The following is a 23,198-nucleotide window of genomic DNA, read 5'->3' on the forward strand; positions in this document are numbered from 1 at the left end:
TGATTATTTCACAGAAGGCATATTGCTTCATCACTCTGTGTGCTGAGTTCTTTTAGTGTCATTGATCACTCTTTCTTCGAATTACTCTATGCCTCCAACCACTTTCATGTATTGATCATTTGTTATAACGTTATTGTGAGTCTTCGATTACTTTGATAACTTTATTCCATCAGAATTATTTGAGGCAAATTTGTTAACTTAAGCTTTGTCTCAGTGTCTCTGTTGGCCAATGGTATTTGCCTAGACTAAAATCAAACCTGAGTATTAGTAAATAGCAAAACTAATTCCTTGAGCTTCACTGCTATTGCTAGTTGAGTCTATCAGACACTTTCTTCCCTTAAGCTGTCATTTGGCATTTTCTCAAGGAAAAATACCTGTCTGTCTGAGCTATAGTTATTACCATCACCTTTCACTCGTATGTCCGTCTGTCTATCTAGGTATCTAGGCCCTATTGTAATCTACCCTGCAGTTACAGAGAAAGGTTGGCATTGGCAATATTTTTGTACTACTGTATCACATTTTAGCGTTTAGTGGTATAATGGGAAACCCTTTTAGCTTAGGGATTTGAATGGTCAGGGGTGGGTGCTTCTGAGTTTGTTTTTAATTGGTTTTCAACAAAAGGGATGATGTAGTGCCTCTGATTCAACCTAACAGGTGGAATCACAAAGCTTTGATAGAAACTATTACCCCTACTGAGTCTTTGCATGGGTTGTTTTTAAACATCCCAAATGGAATTTCAAAGGGTTCCTAGCATCTGAAATCCTGACAAAAAGGTCAGAAGCTTTCCAAGTGGAGGCATGTGGCTAGATTATTTTCTTAATTACACAAAATGAAATTCATAAGTCAGTGTTGTTTCTCCAGCTATATGCTGGTGAAACTGATATTTGAATCTGGCCAATACTCTAGATCCTATTGAAAACAGAGAAGTAATTTTTCCCCCACTCCAAAAAAAAAAAAAAAGTAGGGTGGAAAGGAATCAAGCAAAACAAACCCTGAATCTGTGTGGAGGGCCCTGGAAGTCTGAATTATTCACAAGCTGCTTTGAAAATCAAGGCACACAATCTGGTTAATCTTGTTTTTAAATGCAGCCATGCTATTCTCTCCTTCAGTTTTAATAGGCTCTCCCCCTTCTTTCCTTTTCCAAAGAATCCTGTGAATTTTTAATAAATGCATCATCTGACAAGTCTCAAGGTTCACAGGCAGCACATCACACACACAAGGTTATTTTGTTTCCTTCTGCATTTTCCCCCTTTTTGAAATTTAGCTGTTTGAATAATTTTTTAGATATCACACACACACACACACACCCCACAACACTGCTTTTGCACTGTCTAAATATAGCGTGGCTCCCACTTCCAATATCTTAGCCTAGAAATTTCCCTTGCGGCCAAGCCAAGTACTAGAAAGTTCCACTTCATAATTTCATGATCTTCTGGGTGTTATTCCCTATGTGACTCAGCTCTGGGACCCTGACCCTCTTACGGTACTGCACGCTTCTTGTAGTAGCCTGTCAGCTGCACTCAGCACCACATGTGCTAGATAGAATCTCAGAAATGGCCAAGACTTACTCGCTCATCTGTTCCATCTCCCTGCCAGTGTAGGATTGTTCACTACATCCCATTTTCTAGTATTTTGTCCCATCTCATGCAATGGGGCTTCTACTAGTTCTCTCGGGAGTCTATTCCATAGCCAGATTGATCTTACACTCCAAGCATTCTTCCTGATATTCTTTTTTTCCCTTTCTCAGTTTCATCCAATTAATTCTAGTTAAATGCTGCTAAATAATTCCTCTCCATCCTTGGTGTTAACAGCCTCCAAATATTTGTAGATTGTTATCATGTGTCTTCCCGCCCCCACCCAAGCCCCTTCCCACTCCCACAGTCATCTGTTAGCCTAGCTATGCGTATTTAGCTGTTTTAATTTTCCTCATTCCTTCCAGCTCCTGATTGTTTCTCTTGCTCCTGTTTGAACTTCTTCTGATTTGTCATTCTCCTTCTAGTAATGTGGTATCCAGGACTGTGTGTAATATTCCAATTGTGGTTGCACTATAACTATGCAGAGAAGTGGTGATTACCTCCCTGCTCCACAATGTTTTGCCTGTGGGTATGCAGGGCGAAATTGAGTTGGCTCTCTTTGCTACCATATTATATTGCAATCTGATGTCTGATTAGCTATCCATTATCAATCTCTTTCAGCACTGCTGCTTTCCAGGTTCCTCAGTGACATCAAGAATTTGTTTCAAATTACTTTTCTGTCTCGGATCTTTCTAGGTCCTTTATTTCTCTGTCTTTACTAGAATTTGCAACTCCTCCCAATCTAGTATTAATCCTCTGTTACCAGCTCATTTCATATCGCATCGTTCAGTCATTACTAACCTGAGGTGGATCTGAACAAACAGTCTACAAATGAGAGGTTTTACGTCCTAATAATCTCTGGAACTGTTCACTTCATCTGGAACCGCTGAGCTTTGATCTGTATAGGTTCTCATACATGCCATGGTCATTGAACTTTGCTGTCTGCTTCTGGTTATGTTACAGTTTTGTACAAAGTCATAGCTCTCTGATTTATACTGAAATCTCTGGAGATTTCTGAGCTGTACCCGGTAGCCTCACCCAGCAGCCATAAAAGAAGGAAATGATTGTAACCAAAGCAGCAGAACCCTACATGCTGCAAATCCTTTGGGTTACAAAGACGTGCTCTGACAAGGCTGTTAAGGCAGGTCAGCAACTGTGCCTGACCTTGCGTGCAGGACTTGCTAACAGCCAGACAAGTAGCCAGAGTGCTGCACAGCACTACATGCCAGTCAGGGCTGTGCAGCTGCCAGGTGTTGAGACAATAGATTTACGGCAGTACAATGTACGGCCTTTCAGAAACAGCAGATGAGCATGCTGCAAAGGACTCAGTCTGATGTGCCAATTGCCCTCCCTCTGTTACGGTCTTGTGCCATGACTTCTGGTGTTTTGCATAATTTAGAATCCCATGTTAACCACACCTTCTCTTCTTTCTCTTTCCCCTCAACTTTTTCATATACTGACTCCATGTTACAACAGACAAAAGGGTTGAACCCCATAATACTTTCTATAAAGGAAGAGAGCAATGTGGCAATCACCTGGACTTGCCAATGACCTCCAGGTTGAGAGCCTGTGATTTAACTTATTGATCATCTGGTTTTCTTATTCACAGCTGCTCTGAATTAATTTGAGTTTGGGTAGCACTGAGCTATGTTAAAGACACTCGGTATGATTCCTCTCCATGGGTGTTGTGCTTTTCATATTGGCTCGTGGGTTGTTTTTTGTGTGGATTCCTTTCCAGTATTTAGGTGATGTATCAGGCTATGCATGGCTGTCTCCTTAGCAGGTTCACTATAAATCTTCCTGAACAGTGAGATTGGAAATCTAGTCATTTAAGATAGGGAGAATAATACTGGTTGGTGCTGGATATGGCAGGTCTGTCAGAGCTGCATGACAGAGGAATCTGAGAGGATATACAAAAAAGAGGACATAACCCTGGGGAGAGTCTATAGGTCAGAGTCGGGTAACACAGGAGTGAGTGGTGTGAAGAAAACAGCCTAGATGTCTTCATATGGGAAGCACTTGTGTCTACATAGATAGTATGTCATTTGTATTGTGTTACATGTGTATGTGGATTGTAATAAAAAAAAGTGCCATTTGACTGTCCATCTGTTGAAGTCTTCTAATCAAGACTGGATGCCTTTCTGGAAGATATATTTTAGTGAGACACAAGCTATTGGGTTCAATACACAAATAATTGGGTTAATAATATACTCTGTGATGTACAGGAGGTCAGACTAGATGATCAAATTGTCCTCTGTTGGACTTAAAATCTATGAATTGTTGAACTAGTTGGCAAATGAGTTGCTAGATGATGTCTCACTGAAGTCCAATATCTACAGCATTCCAATATACATCACACACCTTTGTGCTCCAGCTGGGTCAGTTGCCAAACAACATTGCGAGATTTTAGCAGTGTCTATCACTAGGGCAATGACTTCCTTTATGACCATTGGTGTCCTGTGGGTTCATCCCAAGTGGTGTTGAAAATGGCTGTCCTGCAGGAACAGAGAGGTCAGTCAAGTTCAGCACCTGTTCTAGCAAAGGATAGGGGAATCCAATCTTCTCCTCCCCAACACACCAGGTGTCTAGCATGCTTTGCAACAATGGGTGGTGAACTCACCTGACCTTCTCTACAATTACTACAGAGCAGTAATTTTCACCACCACCTGCTATCGAGATTGGCTCACTTTTTCACAGTGTAGTCAAGTCTGCGGAGGGAAGAATTACAATGAAATAACAGAGGACACACTGCTACAGTAGCTGGGACTCAGCCATTGAGATTAGAGAGGGATGAACTGATTCACAAAAAACAATTCTCCCTTCATCCAGGACTGAATTGGCACCAGCCTTTTTTATAAATTAAAGTCCCCCCCGTCTCCCCCCGCATGCCTGATGGATCAAGAACCAAAATAACATGAATGCTGCTGTTCTCACTGTGACAGAGCGGTCCACCCCGATCGCCAATTGGCTGGAGTTTAGTGTGGGGGGAGTACAGGGGTTATAAAGCTTCTCTCAGCTTTTGGAAGAGTCAGTCTCTTCTGGGAGCTTGGGTTGAGCAGAGGCCTGTTTCGGCCTGGAAAGATTGAGTTCAGCCTGGGAGCCTTTCAGAGGTCTGTGCCAGTCCAAAAAGATTTTGTTTAGGCTGGACAAAGAGTTGGGTGGCTTTTGCTTTAGCCGGGAGCTCTCTTTTTATGATGTTTCTATGGGAATTCTTGTAACTTAAGTTATTTCAGTTCCTATGGAACTGTGAAGGAGATCACTCACCGCAGGCACCGTACAGGGGCTGGGCAGGTTCTCTCTTTCTTGGTGCCCTCTGTTGACAGCTGCTGTGGTTTTGCAGTGGTCTGCCCCTTCCATAACTCAGCCCTCTGGCCACGTTACGTGTTTGATGATGACTCTTTCTGGGGTAAATAAAGAGTCCAGCAAACAGCTAACCCTCTGGGTTAGGTGAGGCTGTAACGCTGCCTGCAGTGACTCGAGTGTGAGTACCAACCTGAGAGTAGACTGTTAAGATCCAGGACACAACCTCCAAATTTGGTTGTGAGTTCTGTCCTTAGATTTCAGCAACCTATTACACTGCTCTACAGCCAAAATGCTTCTGAAATAAATGTAGTCAGACTTTACTAATTCTGGGTCACGGAGAACGAAAATGATGCTTAAAATTGTTGATTGGCTCTAGTTTTACGATCCTTGACTTGGGAATGGCGGAGGATAAGTGAGTTCTAAAGGAAAGGGATCTCAATTTAAACCAGAAATGACTAAAATACATCTTTGACTGGATCTATGAATAAATCTATGACTGGGTTTGGACAGTACTTGTTTTTTAGGCAAAACAATGAATGATGCAATCTGAAGCTAGTATTGCGTCATACATTATATTAATTGCATCATGTTATTCCTAGAAGTCATGGATGATGCAATCATAACGAAGCTTACATCACTCTGCTGAAAAAATTTGCCCTATATCAGCTCTAGAAATCATATAGTGTCGTGCTCTCTTATTTGTCAGTGTTTGATTTTGCAAAGGGACACATTTTCTGTTTAGCCAAAGTGAGTAGAGATGCCTCGTACTTGTGTGAACAGTGCAGATAACTTCTGCTATGTTTGTGGTGAAGTGACTTTTGCATCACAAAAGCGCAGTATAACCACTATGGTTAAGAAAGCCTATCACCTTTATTTTGGCTGCAAAATTGGAGATCAGGACAAGAGGTGGGCCCCACACATATGCTGCAACACTTGTGCAACACATCTTTGCCAGTGGTTGAACAGGAAAGGGAAATCTATGCCTTTTGCAGTGCCAATGATTTGGAGAGAGCCAACAGATCATACCAGCAATTGTTACTTCTGCATGGTGCCTCCAGTTGGGAAAGGTGTGTCAAAGAAGAAAAAGTGGACTGTGCATTATCCAAACATTCCATCAGCTATACGCTCAGTACCCCACAGAGAAGGACTGCCGGTTCCTGATGCACCAGAATCATTCTCACTTGAGTCAGACGAGGAAGAGGATGAAACTTCTGGTCCTGAACCATCAATTTGACAGGACCCACATTTTCTCCCATCCTCCTCCTCTGAACCACACCTCCTAACACAAGGTGAACTGAATGACCTTGTCAGGGATTTGGAACTACCCAAGAGTAAGGCAGAGCTGTTGGGCTCCAGACTACAGCAGTGGAATCTCCTGGCAGGTGATGTTCGGGTTTCCATGTTCCGTGACCGTCAAAAGGATCTTGTCCCATTCTTCTTCATGGAAGGTGATCTTGTAGCCTGCAACAACATCGATGGTGTGATGGCAGCCCTCAACATCGTTCACAATCCAGATGAGTGGAGACTGTTCATTGATTCATCGAAGACGAGTCTTAAAGCTGTTTTACTGCATAATGGCAATGTTTTGCCATCAATTCCAGTTGGTCATGCAGTCCATATGAAGGAAACCTATGACAACATGAAACAACTTTTGAGGTGCATAAACTATGACCAACATCAGTGGCAGCTTTGTGGTGATTTGAAGGTTGTTGCTCTCTTGCTTGGTCTGCAGACTGGATACACAAAGTACTGCTATTTTCTCTACGAATGGGATAGTCGTGCAAGAGACTCCCACTATATCAAGAAAGATTGGCCACTCTGACAGTCATTGGAGCCTGGGAGGGAAAGTGTTCAGCATCCACCACTTGTTGAATCAAGGAAGATTTTGTTACCACCCTTACACATCAAGCTGGGTCTGATGAAGAACTTTGTCAAGGCCATTGACCAAACACAAGCAGCTTTCAAGTACCTCCGTGGAAAATTTCCAAGGTTAAGTGAAGCTAAGATAAAGGAAGGTGTCTTTGTTGGTCCTCAGATTCGTGAACTTCTTCGAGATGATGCATTTGACCATGCACTGCGTGGCAAGGAAAAGACGGCATGGAAAGCCTTCCAGTTAGTGGCAATAAATTTTCTCGGAAACAACAAGGCAGACAACTACAGGTGGTTGGTGGAAAACCTCCTCAAGGCATACAAAAGCCTTGGTTGCAACATGTCACTAAAGATACATTTTTTGCACTCTCATCTAGATTTTTTTCCACCGAACTGCGGAGCAGTGAGCGACAAGCACGGCGAGTGATTTCACCAGGACATTGCAACAATGGAGAAACGCTATCAGGGCAAATGGGGCCCATCAATGCTTGCAGACTATTGCTGGACAGTGACAAGAGATGCTCCATTTAATGAATACAAGAGACAAGCCAAGAAGCGCCGAGTAGACACTGAATAGGACTAAACTATGTACATAATAGTTTTTTGCCTTTTGTTTCATAATACATTTTATTTATATAACCCTTTTGCTGATTTTTAAAGTGTTACATAAACAGGACAGGTGAAATATCATGTAAAGCAACCATAAACACATGAAAAGACCTAGGTTTACAATTTATGATTAAAACTCTACTATCTACACAATATACATAGACATAAAATGTAAAAACTGAAATATCTTAGAAACAGTAGTCAATCAGTTGTTTAGTTGTCATATTTGAATTCAGCACATCAAAATACATAATAAATAGCACATTTTATCTCTGAAGCAGACGACTTCTCAAAAATTGTAGATTAGTGTTATCAAATGAAAACTCCTCAGGCACTCTAACAGCCTTAACATGGAGTCACAGACAGTCCCATTAGTGGGTGAGCTTACCTTTATGATGGACAGTCCCTTACACCATGAATCACAGCAATATTCAGGTTACTCCCTGTTCCAAAGAACTATTCACTTAGCCCAGGTTAATTGCACCTTAGACCTCACACTAAAGAAAATGCTTGTAACCAATCCTATAATAATCTATATGAAGATTTAATAAAACAGGAAAGGGAAAGAAGAGTTATTTACAAGGTTAAAGCAGGTAAGCATACATACACAAATGAGTTACAATCTTAAGTTTCAAAAGATAATAGAAGCGTCTGTGCTGAGCAAGTTCTATATATCCTTTAGGGCTAACCAAGGCTAAGCTCCTGAGGATCTCTTGCTTATGCTTAGAAAATCCTTTCCCCCCTGAGAGTCCAAACAACATAGAAATAATCAATTCCTTCTATTCCATCCCTCTCCTGCCATGTGCTCTGAGCTGCAAACTCAGCTGATGGCAAAAATCCACTTGCATGATTCATTTTCTTGGGGAGGAGGGAAGAACAACAGTCTTCTGCCCTCTTGTTAATGTTATGTAGGGAAATTCTAGTTGCAACATCCCACAGTAGTCTGTCTGGTATCGATGGACCTTTCCTTTTGGGAAGGGTGTAAAACCTCCTGTTGAAGATCAGCTCTCACACTAATTAATGTTTCACTCCTGTCTAGTTACTTACCCAGTCACTGAGGCACACAGAGCAACTGCTGAAATATCCCCTTACAATATGGGATGCCGATGTTATGAGATTAATGCATGCAGCAACACACAAGCATTCAATAAAGTCTAAACACATTCTTAGAATTCTAGTAACTGTTTTAACAATACTAATACACGGGTGAGCCAGACTGATTCCAGCTATGTACTTGTCTGCATTCAGTTGAGACATGAGGAACTTGGCATGAGCTGGTCTGCCAGCGTCACAGAGGCGGCTCTGGGTCTCCCTCTGGATTGACATCTTGGGATCTTGACCTGTCTGTCCGGAGTGCCTTCTCTCTTCTATACGCCCTCTATCGGGGTACGCTTCTGCCTTCAGCGCCCCCTAGAGATTGGTAGGGGAACACATTCTAGCTCCCTTCCACAGGTTCCAATCCAGGACAGCGTAGGCAGCTAAATCCTGCACCCTAAAGTATTATAGTGCTGCCTCCCTGGATCACTCCCTACCAGTCCCTTCTTTCCTAACAGACAAGACGTTAAATAAGTGGAATCAAAGATAAAATCTCAGACATTCTGCGAATCATAAGCCTCATCCCTTTGGATCACTACAGCCAGGAGCTCAGAGCATAAGTCAGTTCCCCTCCTGTGTCTACTGGCCTGTTCTCCTTTTGAGTTCCTTCTACAAGCCATGCATGCTCTGTTGGTGTGGATGGGGTAGGGTGGGGCTGCTTGGCCTCAGAACAGCTGTTTAACCCCTTCCTTACTGGTGTGGGGTTTGTGCACCCTGTCACAGGGACCTAAACTTAAAAGAAGTAGATTTCTTTTCCAATATTTTTTTCTCATGAATCTTTTTCTGCCTCTGACTCAGTATTGGAGTCTATGGCTCCCAGTTCATGCACATCAGATCACTATGTAACACTCTCAACCTCTCTGCTCAAAAAGGTTTATTTAGTTTGGATATTCGTGCAGACTGGGGGCTGTTCATCTGAACCCCCGACCCGGAAATGTTTTTAGGTTTGCCCATGTGTAGCTGAGAACCTGAGAGATACATTGTACTGCAGTTTGGCATTTTATGGACAACTCTGGTTTGGAGTGTGAGGGAAAAGCTGAGTGATTTGAGCCAAACTGTGGCTGAATCTCTTTTCCCTGTATTTCTGAGTGGCAGGGAGAGGAGGGGGATTTGCCGGGAGCTGAAAGATGGTGTAGCTCTGCAGACAGGGCCAGCTGTTAAGAATGAATATGCAGAGGACACTTTGTGAGATGCTGGCTGAGTGAGGGAGCATTAGGATCACAGGGAGAATGTTAAAAATTCAAAGCAGAGCTGCTGGCCACTGAGTGGTGTTGAAGCAGAAAGAAATAATGAGCAGAAACATAGCAAGTGGGGGCTGAGGGCGAGAGGGGAGAAGGACAAGGATAGTCCTCTCTTAAGGAAAGTTAACAAGGCACAGAGAGAGAATGTGCGAGAGAAGCAGACTTCATTGTTGCTCTACAAATGAGCGCAAGCTGCAATTGCAGAACACTCGCACACAGAAAAGCGGGGAGAAAGAAGCAATTTGGAAACCACACCCTGGCTGACTGGGCTAGTAATCTACCTTCTGAGGAACTAGGTACAAAGGTTACATACACTGTGGTTACCACTGGTGACCCCCCAGTGGCACCAGCATGGTCAAGTGCCTCATTGGTGATTCCAGTATAAGCCCTTGCTGTTTAAGGTGGGGGGTAGGCCAGGGAGAGGGACTCTGTTATACAGCTGGGCCCAGGTCAGTAAGTCTTCTTTTGGATTTCAAACACCACAAGGTTTAGGAGGAGTTCTAATGCAGCGTCATGGTTTGGCTCATAATAAAGAGCTCTGTTGTATATGGTAACTCAAAGGAGAAGCTGCTTTAATCATCAGCTCCTCTATTCCCTCTTCTGACCTACCAGGGTCCCTGCTGCGTCTTTTAGCATTCCCAATTCTCTATAAAGTCCCTGAACCAAAGACAGAGTTGCAATGGTTTGCACTCCCAGAGTGGGGCAGTGCCCACAGCAGACCCACACCTGGGTTAGAAGCAACAGACAGTTATAGAGAGGAGTAATCAAATGATCTTTCTCTGAGTTGATTTTTTTGCTCTAAATAGCATAGTTAAAACCCCATAGTCTGTAAGGATTCCTGATTTGAGCACTGGGGCTGGCAATGAAATCATTCTCCATTGAGAAGGCAAGGATCAAATATGCATTGAGACTGATCTAGTGTGCTCCATGCCAAGACACAGTCCCTCCAGCTCAGGGTTGAGGCACGTTGGCAGGTGGATCCAATGGGAAGATGCAGTACTGCTGCCTGTGTCATACTTCTGTGGATGAACAGGGGTCTCCGGTCTCCAGGGCTATCAGTCTAGCACCCTTCACCAGCCTTAAGTTTACTTCTCTAATGATAAAACCTGTGGGAATGGATTGGGAACCCATGGATCCTGCCTCCATCCTCTTTGCAAGGACTTCCAGGAATATTGGTGTGAACACGTTGGGAGGTCATGGGTTGTGATGCCTTGTTCCTTTCCATACATAGGGAGGACTGGGGTTGAAATGGTGATTAACTGATCCCAGGATGTGTCTTCAAAGGGAATGACTTCTCAGATGAGTGGCTACAAATGTAGACCTGTTGAAATGCCTAGGCTTTATGGGAGAGTATTATGTCGCTTGCTCTTTGCACAACAATCAACCATATGAAGCAACCACACAGGCACAGTTGGTTCCCAAGTAACCCTGTTTGCTAACTATATAGGAACATGCAAGGCAAAGTGTATAACTATATACACACTGCTGCTCTGACTGGTTGCTGGTGGCTTTCAAAACATAGAACATGATGAGCTTACACACTACACAATAGAGGAGAAGAAAAGAAAAACAGTGAAGAGATAGAAGGCTAGTAAAGCTTTGTAGCATTGGAAGCTCTCCCATTAACATATGTAAAATCTCTCTCTCTCTCTCCCTTCCTCATGCAGTTTATACCATGATCATCACTGATATCTGAGCATTTTACAGACCTACGTGGGTCAGATCACTGCTGATCTCTGGTTCTCTGCTCCCCCTCGTCTCATGTGGGAGAGAAGGGTACATAATCATTTACCATTAGTTATTAGTGTTGTGGGCAATACAGCAGAGCCATGTTAATGAGATGAGTTGTGCATTTTGTCCTGAAGGCAGTAAGATTTGTGGTCACTTCAGGCTTTGGTTTTTAATGGCACCTATGGGAGACAGCACCCAGCTCCCAGTGAAATTCAATGGGAGCTGGGCACTGAACACCCTGAGGGTCCTTTGAAAACCCCAGCCTTATCTCTCCTGGAAGGGAGGTCCCAAGCTCTGGGCCAGCCACGGAGAAACTGCTGTTTTCTGCTCACTCAGATTTGACCCATGTAGCTGACAGACCCCTGGTGTCCAATAGTTCTGGTCATGAAGAGTGAAATGGCCCCCAAGGGTCCCTGGGCCCAACTCATTGAGGGTTTTGAAGAGTAAAACCAGAGCCTGGCATTTGAGCTGTTATTCAATGGTGAGAGGAGTGCTGGGGATGTGTTCAGCTCTGTCTCTTTCTCCATAGGCTGACATATTGTATGTGAGAATGGTTCTTCTCACGCTTTCACAAAACTATTAGTTTTATTTGGAAGTAGATCTGCATGGGAACAAAACCCAACAAATACCAAAATTTTCCATGTAACGAAAACTTTGAGAAGAGTTTCAACATCATCAGAACACTTCATTTGGATTTTTTTAAATGAAATCTAGTAGAAATCGGCGTATTCCTGCAAAATGTTTTGATTTTGATGAAAAGGCATTTTCAATGGAAAATTTCCATCAAAATTGTTCCCACCAGCTCTGCTTGGATGTAATTTTTATTTCTGTAATGAGGATTTACAAAAGAGGGGATGCAGAGTCAAATAATTAAAGGGCAGATCTAGGAGTCAGCAGACCTAGGTTCTATTCCAGTCTCTAAAACAGACATTCTGAGCCACTGTGGTTAAGACACGTGGAGGCTCATTGATGTAAATGGAACTCCTTGCAGGGCAATGAACTGCTCAGTGTGAGTAAGGCAGAGTTGAGCCTTTCATATCTCCTTACCTCAATTTCCCAGGCTGAAAAAAGGGGTTAGCATACCTCATGGGGGGCAGGAAGGCTCAATTCATTAATGAGCAAGAACATAAGAACGGTCATACTGGGTCAGACCAATGCTCCATCTAGCCCCGTATCCTGTCTTCCAACAGTGGCCAATGCCAGGTGCTTCAGAAGGAATGAACAGAACAGGCAGTCATCGAGTGATCCATCCCCTGTCGTCCACTCTCAGCTTCTTGTAGCCAGAGGCTAGGGACACTCGGCGCATGGGATTGCATCACTGACCACCATGGCTAACAGCCATTGATGGATCTATCCTCCATGAACTTATCTAATTCTTTTTGAGCTCTGTTATACTTTTGGCCTTCACAATATCCCCTGGCAATGAGTTCCATAGGTTGACTGTGTGAAGACGGATTTCCTTATGTTTGTTTTAAACCTGCAACCTATTAATTTCGTTGGATGACCCCTGGTTCTTGTGTTATGTGAAGGGATAAATAACATTTCCTAATTCGCTTTCTCCACACCAGTCATGATTTTATAGACCTCTATCATATCCCCCCTTAGTCATCTCTTTTCCACGCTGAAAAGTCCCAATCTTTTAAATTTCTCCTCATTTGGAAGCTGTTCCATACCCCTAATCATTTTTGTTGCCCTTCTCTATATCTTTTCCACCTCTAATATATCTTTTTTGAGATGGGGTGACCAGAACTGCACGCAGTATTCAAGGTGTGGGTGTACCATGGATTTATATAGTAGCATTATGATATTTACTGTCTTATTATCAATCCTTTTCCTAATGGTTCCTAACATTCTGTTAGCTTTTTTGACTGCATGTGGAGTCTTTGCAATCTTGCGAAGGAAGGCCATCATGGCAGTACAAAATCATAACGTTCTTTTGGTCTGAAGCTAATCAGCATAGCCTGGGATCCCCTGGAGAATTCTCTTTGGCAAGTTGTTAGAACTGATTGTTAATTCTCACTATCCACAGGCATGTCTTGCTGCTGTGGGCTTTCATGCACCTCAGAGGCTGAACAGACCCCACGCTATGGTCAGCCAAGCTCGGCATGGGGTTGGCATAAGCAATAGTTCTACTAGTCCTTCTTCCCTGCCTTGTTGCAGGATTTCAGAGCATGGACAGAGCTCATAGACTGTGAGCTACATGGTAGTGCAAACACAAGCAATGCAGTAATTTATTTTTAAGGAACAATCTTGGTTTCCTAAAAATGTTGTGGGTTTTTTTTTTTCCTTGTTGGCAATTGGATGACCTATGAGGTACCATAAGCAGCAGAAAGCATTTATCCGGTGACAGCCCGAGGTAGCACAGGCAGCTCTTAATGGGTTTATTTTCATTATTACAGCAATTTTAGGGCGGCATGCTGCAATTTTCACTTGCGGGGAGGTATTAAATTGAAATTACCCCAGATGTAATTGTCACACAGAATAAGCCTGGCCATGCTGAATTTAATGCTTTTCCAAGCTGTGGCTTTTATTGCCCAAGCAAGTGCCAAAAAAACACTTGTAGTCAACAGCTTAAACTGTGCTCTGCCTCTTCAGGAGCCAGGGGGTTTAGCTGCTGTTACATTGGGAAACAAACATGGGGGCTGGGAGGAAGAACCTTGCTAGAACGTTTCATTCCTTTTTATCCGACTGACAAATTTCCCCATTCATCTGCGTTTCCTCTTGCTCAGACTGGTGTCAATCAGGAATAACACCACTGGAGCTACCCATGTACAAAACTGGTGTGGAAGGAGACCTGGTGCTGTTTTGCTCGGTGTCAGATATACAAAGCATGACTTGAAACCTTACTTCCAGGAGCCATCCCATGCCCAACTACAGCTGGACCTGAGCCACAGAATTCAGAGCCAGAAGGGAACTTTACCAGTGTAATGGTGCACTCGAACCTCGGGTCCAAGTCTCCACTGCTCTGCATCTTGTGCAGTGATATACACCTGGGCAACGTGGGTGTAAAACCAGGTCAGAACAGTAGCACTTCATACCCATTTGATAGGTGCAGGCTATGAATCAGGCCCCCCAGATGCAAGGCAGTAGAGAATCAGGCCCCCGGGGTTTTGATTCAGCCCATTATGCAGAGTTAGGACCCAAGCTTGCAGATCTTGAAAGTGTTTGGATTTGGAGTTTTGGCTGTTCTATCAACTTCCTGCCTGAAGAAAACATTGGCTGCTCGCTAATCAGATACTGTACATAAGTGACTGTACTGTAACTGCAGCTGGCATTTTAAAGGTGTATGACACCCAAATACAAGGACTCTGCATCACGTCTCTTTGGAATTGATAAATCTGCGCATCTCCTAAACTGTCTGGGTGATGTATTTTGCAAGTGCTTTCCACACCCTTTCTTTTCATTGCCAAAAATAGCATCCCTTGTATGATCCACAGAACTCCTTGCTGGTGCCAGGTTCAAAATGGATGGAAGGACACACATCTGGGAGCAGTTAGGGGATAACTGTTTATAAGTAACGTGGAGAGAGTCATTATACAGTTTGTAACAAGCAAGCAGCATTCAGATCAAAGACCTGTCTTGTTTAAGTTCTCATATAAGCCAATAGAAAAAACTACTGTGAGTGTGAGTGTATTACTGTAGGACACAGGAGACCAAAGTGACATGGTATTGTAACTTGGGGCACAACATGATGAGTTGCTGTTTGGTAACTCTTTGCTCTCCGCATCCCTGAAATGTAACTTTGATAAACGAAAGGTGTTGTGTAACCCACACACCTCCTGGGTGTGGTGGTCTGTCCCATCTAGTGGCACTTAGAGAGAGATGAACGAGTCTGCTCTACAGCCTTAGCTAAGAGCCAGGTGGCTTTTAGCTCATGCAGTAGAGGCTCAGGCACTAAGTTCCAGAGGTCCCAGATTTGATCCCGCCCGCCGACAACCGGGGTCTGTTGGCATTACAGGTGCACATGGGCCAATGTCATCAGCCCTTCTCCTATAGCCTGATGGGCTCTGCACTTTCAGGATCCTCGGAGAAGGGACCTATGGTCTATTTTGGATAACGCAGCACAGGCGTCTGGCCAATGTGCAGTGCCAGTTATAAAAGAGCATACAAGCTGCTTGGGTGGGATAGAAAACCTGAGGGAAAATGAGATACAGATGACATGATGTTGGACATTGGCTATCCTACTGCATTCCAGTTCAGCTGTTTCACTTTAAGGTTACAGTAAAGGCTACACTCATCTGAGGACTCCAAAAGAGCAGCAAAGATGTTAGAGGTTTATCTGGATTTACGGAGCTGGATACTCAGCTGGTGTAAATCAGTATTGCTCTATTGAAATCATTGAACCCAGCTGAGGATCACAATGATTCCAAGATCTCAGATGTTTTAGTTTGGGAAGGAGACCAGTAGGGGGGCTGTGATTCTGGATCCTGGACTCCATAGTCTAAAGACTGGAGTGAAAACAGTCTCTCCTTTCTATCCTGTCCCAGTGGCCACATTGTGTTATTAAAGAACAGTGAATTTAGAAACAATCAATCTAGAACCTATGGAATTCATTGCCCCAGGAAGTCAGCGTGTTTCCTAGGGATAGGCCTGAACAAAAACTGCAGGGTTGGACTTGCCCCTAGACATTAGGCAAGTTCAACTAGGATCTCTGCTTTGTAGATTTGACCCTTCTCTAGTCTATTCTCTAACTCTCACTTATCATCCTGCTGGTCTGTGCACTTACAGGACTAGAAAGTCAACAGACAAAACTGCGTGGGAGTTCAGACCCGTAAAGGAAAAGAAGAGAGATATCTTCTGAGATCTCCCTTTTTCTGCTGCTTTAAACCCCACCCCCACATAGTTTATTCTGTTTGATTTATACTCTATCAGTGATTCCTTCTATCCTGCTGGAGTAAATATTGACAGAAAGGGCGGACTCGGATTAAAAAAAGATCAGTGTGATGCTGCAAGCCTACTGAGACGAAATGAGAATTCCACATGATGCTCACAAAGCTGCTAAAATGGCCCACGGAATAAAAATCTCACAGATGACCTCATGCCAGAAGCTTGTGTGTGCATCAGCATCTTCACTGAGGACCTGCCTTTGATCTCATTCGTGCTGGTGCCAGTGGGGAATGACTCCATGGAAGGCAATGGTGCCAAGCTGCCGTAAGTCAGATCAGCATCAGGTCCTGGAGTTTCTGTGGCAGAAAAGCCAATGAGATATGTCAAAGGAGCCTTTTAAAAATTGTTTTTGTTGTAAGAGACCAATTAGTTTTCAGGCTCCGCAGAGAAACCCGTTGATGGTGCTGCAAGGCAAAGTCTTGGGGATTTAACTACAAAGCTCCTGCAGGCTGCGTGAAACATCAGAGGAATGAGCACAGTGCGGTGCAGGGGGCTGGAGAGGGCTCGGCCTCTACACACCATGAACATTGGGAGATTGTTCTCCATTCATCCAATCACTGCTCTAGGCTGACGTAGAACTTCACGTGTCACTTCTGCACTAGGTTATTTCTAGCGCAAAAGGCCGAGAACAAAGGGATACTCATGTATGGGAACAATGAGGTGGCCTGAATTTTTGGTTACATTATGGACACATCAGAGCCCCAGGCTGTATGAAATCGAGGTCCCATTGTGCATTAAAAAAATTAACAAGAAAGAGGCAGTCCCTGCCTCAGAATGCTTACAAACTAAGTAGACAAGATAAAGGGTGGTGAAGGGATTTGCCCACGGCCCTGGACAGATGTAGGAACAGAACCCAGGTCTCCTAATTTTCAGAGCAGTGTTATAGCTACTAGACCTGTGGTCCCCAAACTTTTCAGGGTTGTGTGCCTCCTTGCTCCTGTCTTCACCCCCCCAGTGGAGGTGGGTGGGGGGACACAGACAGGAGTAAGGGGGCTGAGGCTGGGGGTGGAGCTGGGAGTGAAGCTGCACCAAGGCTGGGGACGGGGCCAGGCGCGGGGCCAGGAGTCAGGGCTGTGTCTGGGGGCAGAGCCAGAGCAGAGCTGGGGGCAGGGTGGTGCTCCCTCCCCGCCCTCTGTGCAGGCTTGCCCCCCCCCATTTATTCCTCCCCCAAACATTCCTCTGTGCCCCTCTAGGGGGGCATGCCCCACAGTTTGGGGACCTAAAGTTTCAATTGACCACAGTTTTCTCCCCAGTTATCACTGAAATCCCAATTTCCTTAACTCTGTTTGGTTCTGTGAAACGCTATATACTGTGCACTTGTTTGTAGGTTTGGCTCACTCGTGTTAGAAACTGAACCATGTAGCCTATAGGACTAACCTGCTTGCTTGCATATATATACGGTAACTCCTCACTTAACGTAGTTATGTTCCTGAAAAATGTGACTTTAAATGAAGCGATGTTAAGCAACTCCAATTTCCCCATAAGAGTGAATGTAAAGTGGGGGGTTAGGTTCCAGGGAAATTTTTTTTTGCCGTACAGTACAGTACAGTACTCTAGTTGGGAGGTGCCCCCACCTTACCCCACACGGGCACAGCCCACTGGCACTGGAGACAATGAGGCAGGCAAGGAGGCTGAAGGTGCTGTAGGCTAGGAGAAGCAGGTTGTGCAGCAGCAGTGGCAGCTTCCCCTACTCTGCAAGCACCAGGGGCGGGGGGCTCAACCCTCGACCTGCCCACTCCACCCCTTCCCCCAAACCCCCACCCTTAACCCGCCTCCTCTTCTGCCCTCCCTTTACGCTGCACGCCGCGTCCTTGCTCCTCCCCCTTCCCTCCCCTGCCTTCTGCCCGCGGCAATCAGCTGGCTTGCAGTGTTCAGGAGGCAGGAAGGAGGAGTGAGGACACGGCACGCAGGCTCCCCCCCCCCCCCCCGCCTTCTGAATGCCGCAAGCCAGCTGATTGCCATGGGCAGGAGGAAGGGGGGAGGAGCAAGGACTCAGTGCGCAGGCTCCCCCTTTCCTCTCCTTCCTCCTGCGCGCGGCAAGCCAGCTGATTGCCGTGGGCAGGAGGGGGAAGGCGCTGATCCATAGGGTCTGCTGGCAGGTGGGAGGTGCTGTGGGGGGGTAGGGCGTAGGGGAGCTGATGGGGGTTGGCCAGCGGTGGACAAAGCAGGCAGCCAAACGACGTTATAGCTAAGCATTGCACACCTTTAAATGGAGCATGTTCTCTAATTGAGCAGGGACATAAGATCGAAAAAAAGTTAAGCGAGAGGACATTAAGTGGGGAGTTACTGTGTGTGTGTGTGTGTGTGTGTGTGTGTATATATATATATATATATATATATATATATATTCTTATAGTTTAAGTATTTGGTTTATTGTAATAGGTTTACAGATTTATATTAAAAATAAGTTTGGCTGTGATGCAAGAGACCTATAGGCCAAAAACCTGTATGTTAAGCTAAATTAGCATATCTATATTAAGACCTTTTACCCAGAAAGCAAAGTTGACCTATATATTGAGACTTGTTACTAAATAGATAAGCACCCACGCATATATCTAAGACCATTTATCTAGGCTAATAGACAATGGAAGAATGGCATGGTGCGGGGTTTCAATTTGTACCCACAGACTTAACAGGTACACCACAAGGAAAGAACTGAAATGACTAAAGAACAGAAATAATATATGAGCGTAGGTACACGTCATCAACATGCACAAACATACTATCCTATGGGGTAAGTGTACCCTAACATTTTGTGGTTGAGGAATGAAATTTGAGCATAGGGGGAAGGATTTCTGGCACTTGTGCCCTATAAAAGAGGTGACCCACCTCGCTAGAGTATTCTTTTTCTACTCTATCTCTATTCCTCTTCCTCTTCTATTCTATCTACCTACTATGACTACGACTATTACTAGGCTGTACTTGTTCTTCTTAAACTTTCTAAATTTCAAGGGAACTAGGCTAAGCTCGGTTTCCCTAAGCTTTTATTCTTAGTTTGTTGATTAGTTTTTGATTTTAAGTTTGTTAGTCAAGTAAACCGTAAGTTAGTTTTGATAGCTCTTAGCATTAGTTTCTTCTAATCAGTGAGCACTGCATCCCTCACTCAAGAATTGAGAAACCTGAACCGCAAGGCTGTTCCTGTGTTATCAAGGAAGGGTGTGAGTATATTAACCAAAGCTTTGTAGCATATAATCCTATATTACCATATGTATCTTTTGAATAGCAGTCATGCAATTGTAACTCTGATTATTTTACCATTTAATTATTATTTCACTGATTTTAATAAAAAGGCTTTAAGGCTATATCTGTCTCAGGGTGAGCTTCCTGTCATACCCCGGGGGGCCTTTGTAAATTCTGTGGAGCCTTATTCAGTATTGTCTAGTGGTTAGAGCAAAGGACTGGGGGCCAGGATACCTAGGTTCTAATTGTGGCTCTGCCACTACCTCAATGTGTAGCTTTGGGCATTTCACATAACCTCTCTGTGCCTCAATTGACTCTTCTGTAAAGTAGGAGGAATAATTCCAGCTGTACAGTCTTCTGAGGTTAATAATTAATGTATATAAAGTGCTTTTAGATCCCTAGATGAAGGGTGCTAGAGAAGCAGAAAGTCTGACCCTTGTACTGTAGCTGCATCTGAGAAATATTCTTTATGGATTTATTCATACATCATTCAGGGCTGGATGAGCAGATGTTTTCAGTGTGGTGTGATCACTTCTCAGTCAAAAGAGCCCCAAGATCTGGGAGCTCATCCCAAGCCTTCTGGAAGGGCCCAGCTACAGGGGGGAAGAATCCTGTGCCCTGGGTCCCAATCCCCAAAGTGCAAGAGAAGGACAGGGCTGGTCAGGCTGTTGGGAACTCTTCTGGCCTGGCCCCACTGCATAATACTGTTTGTGTTGTGATGTAACAATATCTGTGCCAGGAATGCACATCAAAAGTCTGTTTGGGTTCCTCAAACACTGTGTCTATATAAGCTGAACCTCTCTGGGGATGTCCATTGCTAGTCACAGTAGGGTTACCCATATCCAGAAACAAAGCTGAATGAAAGGGGGATGGTAGAATTCCCAGGCAACTTATCCCACAGAGTAGAATGTTATAGATTCTGGGCCAAACAGAAATGAATAGCTCAGAAAACCATTATTTTAGTAGTGTCAGGAGAACATCTACCTTTACACTGTGCCTTTAATGTTTGTGTCTATTAAATAAGCTGCCATTTGACATTCCAGAACTATAGTGATACCTGTATCTTTTCTAACTTCTCAGATGTACAACTTTGCACTATCGTCCAGATCTGCCATCAACAAGTATCGTCATCACCTTCCACAATGAAGCCAGGTCCACCCTGTTAAGAACTATCAGAAGGTAAGACAGACTCATGCAAAGGAATATGCGTGTGCAGCAGGTTTTTTTTTGATCCTGCTCCAAAAACATGTGTGCCACTTTCCTCACAGTCTGACAGATACTCCTTCACATTTCAAAAAAGGTTAGATGTTTGCATGAATAATAGCATTTTCAGCTACGCTTACCAGGGTAAAATTACAAAGGCTACTAACCCAGGTCCTAAGATGATCCGTAGCTAAGGATAGCATGAGATCTGACTCCTGGTAAGTAGTTTTGCACAAGGAGGTGCATTATGGAGTGGCTTCCTTTGCAGTGTCTGACAATGGTCACTATCGGGAGCAGGTCACCAATCTAGATGGATCTCGGGATGGCAGTTTTTATATTAATAGACTCATAGACTTAAAGGTCAGAAGGGACCATTATGATCATCTAGTCTGACCTCCTGCACAATGCAGGCCACATAATCTCACCCACCCACTCCTGTAACAAACCCTAACCTATGCCTGAGTTGTTGAAGTCCTCAAATCATGGTTTGAAGACCTCAAGTGCAGAGAATCCTCCAGCAAGTGACCCATGCCCCACGCTGCAGAGGAAGGCGAAAAACCTCCAGGGCCTCTGCCAATCTGCCCTGGAGGAAAATTCCTTCCCGACCCCAAATATGGTGATCAGTTAAACCCTGAGCATGTGGGCAAGACTCACCAGCCAGCACCCAGGAAAGAATTCTCTGTAATAACTCAGATCCCACCCCATCTAACATCCCATCACAGACCATTGGGCATATTTACCTGATAATAATCAAAGATCAATTAATTGCCAAAATTAGGCTATCCCATCATACCATCCCCTCCATAAACTTATCAAGCTTAATCTTGAAGCCAGATATGTCTTTTGCCCCCACTACTCCCCTTGGAAAGCTGTTCCAGAACTTCACTCCTCTGATGGTTAGAAACCTTTGTCTAATTTCAAGTCTAAACTTCCTAATGTCCAGTTTATATCCGTTTGTTCTTGTGTCCACATTGGTTCTAAGCTTAAATAATTCCTCTCCCTCCCTGATATTTATCCCTCTGATATATTTATGGAGAGCAATCATATCTCCCCTCAGCCTTCTTTTGGTTAAGCTAAACAAGCCAAGCTTTTTGAGTCTCCTTTCATAAAACAGGTTTTCCATTCCTTGGATCATCCTAGTAGCCCTTCTCTGTACCTGTTTCAGTTTGAATTCATCTTTCTTAAACATGGGAGACCAGAACTGCACACAGTATTCCAGATGAGGTCTCACCAGTGCCTTGTATAACCCTACTAACACCTCCTTATCTCTACTGGAAATACCTCGCCTGATGCATTCCAAGACCGCATTAGCTTTTTTAATGACCATATCACATTGGTGGCTCATAGTCATCCTGTGATCAATCAATACTCCAAGGTCCTTCTCCTCCTCTGTGACTTCCAACTGATGTGTCCCCAATTTATAACCAAAATTCTTGTTATTAATCCCTAAATGCATGACCTTGCACTTTTCACTATTAAATTTCATCCTATTACTATTACTCCAGTTTACAAGGTCATCCTGTATGATATCCCAGTCCTTCTCTGTATTAGCAATACCTCCCAGCTTTGTGTTATCCACAAACTTTATTAGCACATTCCCACTTTTTGTGCCAAGGTCAGTAATAAAAAGATTAAATAAGATTGGTCCCAAAACCGATCCCTGAGGAACTCCACTAGTAACCTCCCTCCAGCCTGACAGTTCACCTTTCAGTACGACCCGTTGTAGTCTCCCCTTTAACCGTTTGACTATGAATGCTGAGCTGTGTTTTGCCATAGTCAGCAAGGGATATCTGTGGCTTTGCAGAGGTCTGCTTTAGTATCATTTTTGAGCTTCTCCAGTGACACCTGAAGGCCACATGGGATGCCAGCAAGGAGAGTTAACTGAGAAGCTCTGATGGCTCACAAAGAGGCTGCATTTTCAAGGACAGTTTCTGAGCTCTTCTAAATGAGCTGTGGAGAGGTCTGGGCACATGGCCATTTTTCCATTTGTTGGTTTGTTCTTGGCTGTGGTTTACTGTAGGGGGATATAGTATATGCTTCATTTTCACTGCAGGTTTTCTAAAATCAGCTTTGAATTCCAATGTGGGTCTTGAATCTACATAGCTCTTTGCTGTGGAATGGAAAGATTTCTTGTAACCTATCCACACCTTCTGTCCTGAGGGTTAGATCTGTGCACCTTGTCCAGTGGCTTATCCCATAGGAATGGTCAGATGCATTCAGTCCTGTTTCTATAATAAACGTTTGACAGGTGGATTTCACACTCATGTAAGTAAGGGAAGGGGATAGACTCATCAAGTTTAAGTCCAGAAGGGACCACCAAAGCTTCTAGTTTGACCTCCTGTGTGTGTGTGTGTGTGTGTGTGTGTGTATATATATATATATATATATATGGGGTGGCTGGATGGTGTTGACCTCCTGTAATTATATATATAATTACCATTACGGATCACGGCAGATCGGAAGAGCGTCGTGATCCGTAATGCTGTGCATTACGGATCACGGCAGA

General features: G+C 44.0%; 1 protein-coding gene across 1 annotated transcript in view; it reads left to right on the plus strand.

Moving 5' to 3' along the window:
• GALNT14 (polypeptide N-acetylgalactosaminyltransferase 14) overlaps positions 1 to 23,198 on the plus strand; it is a 191,483-nt gene that overhangs the window by 100,572 nt on the left and 67,713 nt on the right. The window contains exon 3 of the mRNA XM_034764736.1: positions 20,570 to 20,668. Coding sequence (XP_034620627.1) covers positions 20,570 to 20,668 — 99 coding nt within the window. The remainder of the gene's footprint in view (positions 1 to 20,569; positions 20,669 to 23,198) is intronic.

Source organism: Trachemys scripta, chromosome 3 (genome assembly GCF_013100865.1).
Source record: "Trachemys scripta elegans isolate TJP31775 chromosome 3, CAS_Tse_1.0, whole genome shotgun sequence".
NCBI classification, from domain to species: domain Eukaryota; kingdom Metazoa; phylum Chordata; order Testudines; family Emydidae; genus Trachemys; species Trachemys scripta.